The 2500-nt window shown below is 48.0% G+C and overlaps 1 protein-coding gene across 1 annotated transcript in view; it reads left to right on the top strand.

Moving 5' to 3' along the window:
• Positions 1 to 2500, top strand: part of LOC135822959 (uncharacterized) — an 18770-nt gene that overhangs the window by 8996 nt on the left and 7274 nt on the right. The window contains exons 8-10 of the mRNA XM_065335799.1: positions 48 to 162; positions 1459 to 1591; positions 2003 to 2098. Coding sequence (XP_065191871.1) covers positions 48 to 162; positions 1459 to 1591; positions 2003 to 2098 — 344 coding nt within the window. The remainder of the gene's footprint in view (positions 1 to 47; positions 163 to 1458; positions 1592 to 2002; positions 2099 to 2500) is intronic.

The following is a 2500-nucleotide window of genomic DNA, read 5'->3' on the forward strand; positions in this document are numbered from 1 at the left end:
AACAGCAGTATTGTTGTGGATGTGTCTTCTGGTTGTGTTCTACGTAGGTGCCAGTCTGAACGTCACAATCGAACACGGTGTCGATGAGCGTGGCTATTTCTGGCCACAGTTGACCGAGCTGGAAGAGAGTGACGACTTTGTCACCATGATGGAAGACCTAAAGTAAGTCGTCTGCACTGTTCACTCTTTCAGCTTCTACTCTGACTTACGTAGACTGACACCCCGGACCAGGTGAAGCTTCACGTACCGTGTTTATTCCGCTGTCAAAGCTGCACCTGCATTGCTTGAAACCGTGGGCTTAAGTCACCCTGCAAGTCACCCTGTCACCATAAACCCGAGCATTTATATTTCTGTGCAAACGAGCACGAACTAGAATGTGACACTATGTCTTCAGCAGAGGCATGCTACTCACATGTGTATACTGCACAGAGGCATGCTACTCACATGTGTATACTGCACAGAGGCATGCTACTCACATGTGTATACTGCACAGAGGCATGTTACTCACATGTGTAACTGCACAGAGGCATGCTACTCACATGTGTATACTGCACAGAGGCATGTTACTCACATGTGTATACTGCACAGAGGCATGCTACTCACATGTGTATACTGCACAGAGGCATGCTACTCACATGTGTATACTGCACAGAGGCATGCTACTCACATGTGTATACTGCACAGAGGCATGCTACTCACATGTGTAACTGCACAGAGGCATGTTACTCACATGTGTATACTGCACAGAGCCTGGCAAGCACAGTCCTGCTCGATGAAATCGAGTCGCGTCCCTCAAGTACGCACCGCGCGTTGCGCAGCCGGAGACCTGCGAACGCTGGGCTGCGGAAAGGTGCAAGGCGCAAACTTGAGTGACGCGACTGGATTTCATTGAGCAGCACTGTAGTGTATTAATTTCGTCTGTCCCGTACATGGCATTCTCCAGCCTGTGCCAGAGTACTAGTGATTGCGGCCTACTAGGAAAACAAGAACTGCATGCTGGCACTTTGCTTTTGACCAAAAGTTGCTGCATCTCCTAGTAGTTGCTGGCCTTAACCGTGGACAAGTTCAGCAGAAACTGTACAGTACTGTGTCTGCCTCCCTGTCTGCCGATTTATCTTTACATCTTTACGATTACATAATTCATTGTTCTTGCTCTCGTTTGCTCTTGCCTTTATATCACCTGAAAAGAAGGCGCGGAAGTTTACTTGTGAAAGCCATGTTGTTGAAGAGCCTGAAGTTTCTGCTGCTTTTGAATGCTACATATTTACAACAGAATAGTTTGACTTGTGTGTGTGTGCGTGTGTGCGTGTGTGTGTGCGTGTGTGTGTGTGTGTGTGTGTGTGTGTGTGTGTGCCTGTGTTCGTGTGTATATGTGCTCGTGTGCGCGTGTGTGGTATTTGTCCCTCCGTGCTGATACAATGTCATACGTCGCACTCTGGCTGGTGGTGGGGGTACCAGTGCTGCAGACGTGACTGCGACGCCGATCGCTCAGGACAGTGCAGTCGAAGGCAACTACTGCTTGGCTCGCTACTCAGTGGACGACCGTTGGTACCGTGGCCTGATTGAAGCGGTTTTTCAGGAAGAACAGGAGGTACGCTTCTGTCTAAATGTGTTCCTGTCAACTTATCTAGCGTTAGGGCTGCATGATTGTCTTCCATTATCCTTTCTCAGTTAGTATGTGAATATTTTAGAAGAAGATAAGGAGCATTTGCCTTGGAGATGCTTCCTCAATGATGATGATGATGCGTTTGCTTGTGCCTGGGGCATTTCGGCTCAGAGTGATGGCAGCATCCTATCATTCCAGTTCTCTCTGTGCTGGCAAGAATCTGTTAGACCTGGGCACCGGGATGGAAGGATACACTTGCTGTGCTACATACATGTGCAGGCCGAGTGATGCATGGTCATGTTGATACACACAATGGCGATGTCAGATGATGCACTCTGGAGTACTAGTACAGCATTGTTTTTTTCTTACCTCTGGTGATGGTTTTGTTTCTGGCAGGTTCTCCTTCGTTTTCTGGACTATGGCAATAGCGAGCGTGTTCACATCAGTCGCTTGATGGAAATCCCTGAGCGCGCGTACACGATTCCTCTTTTTGTGAGTTCAGTGCCTGTTGGTGCATTGTGTAACGCGCGCACTTTGAGCACACACACACACACACATACTCTCTCTCTCTCTCTCTCTCTCTCTCTCTCTCTCTCTCTCTCTCTCTCTCTCTCTCTCTCTCTCTCTCTCTCTCTCTCTCTCTCTCTCTCTCTCTCTCTCTCTCTCTCTCTCTCTCTCTCTCTCTCTCTCTCTGTTGCTCATGTTGTGGAATCGTGCTATTCCCCTGTACTAGCCAGTGCAGGCTAAATTTTATTTTTCAAGGAAACCCTTCGAAAATGGTACCAATCGATTCAGCATGGCATTTTCATTCCTCCTGCAAAGTTTCAGCTGATTTGGAGTCATGACAAGGACGCTACGGCGATTTGAAGATCGAAAAACTTCAGTTTTGTTTGT

This window comes from Sycon ciliatum, chromosome 8 (assembly GCF_964019385.1).
Source record: "Sycon ciliatum chromosome 8, ocSycCili1.1, whole genome shotgun sequence".
NCBI classification, from domain to species: domain Eukaryota; kingdom Metazoa; phylum Porifera; class Calcarea; order Leucosolenida; family Sycettidae; genus Sycon; species Sycon ciliatum.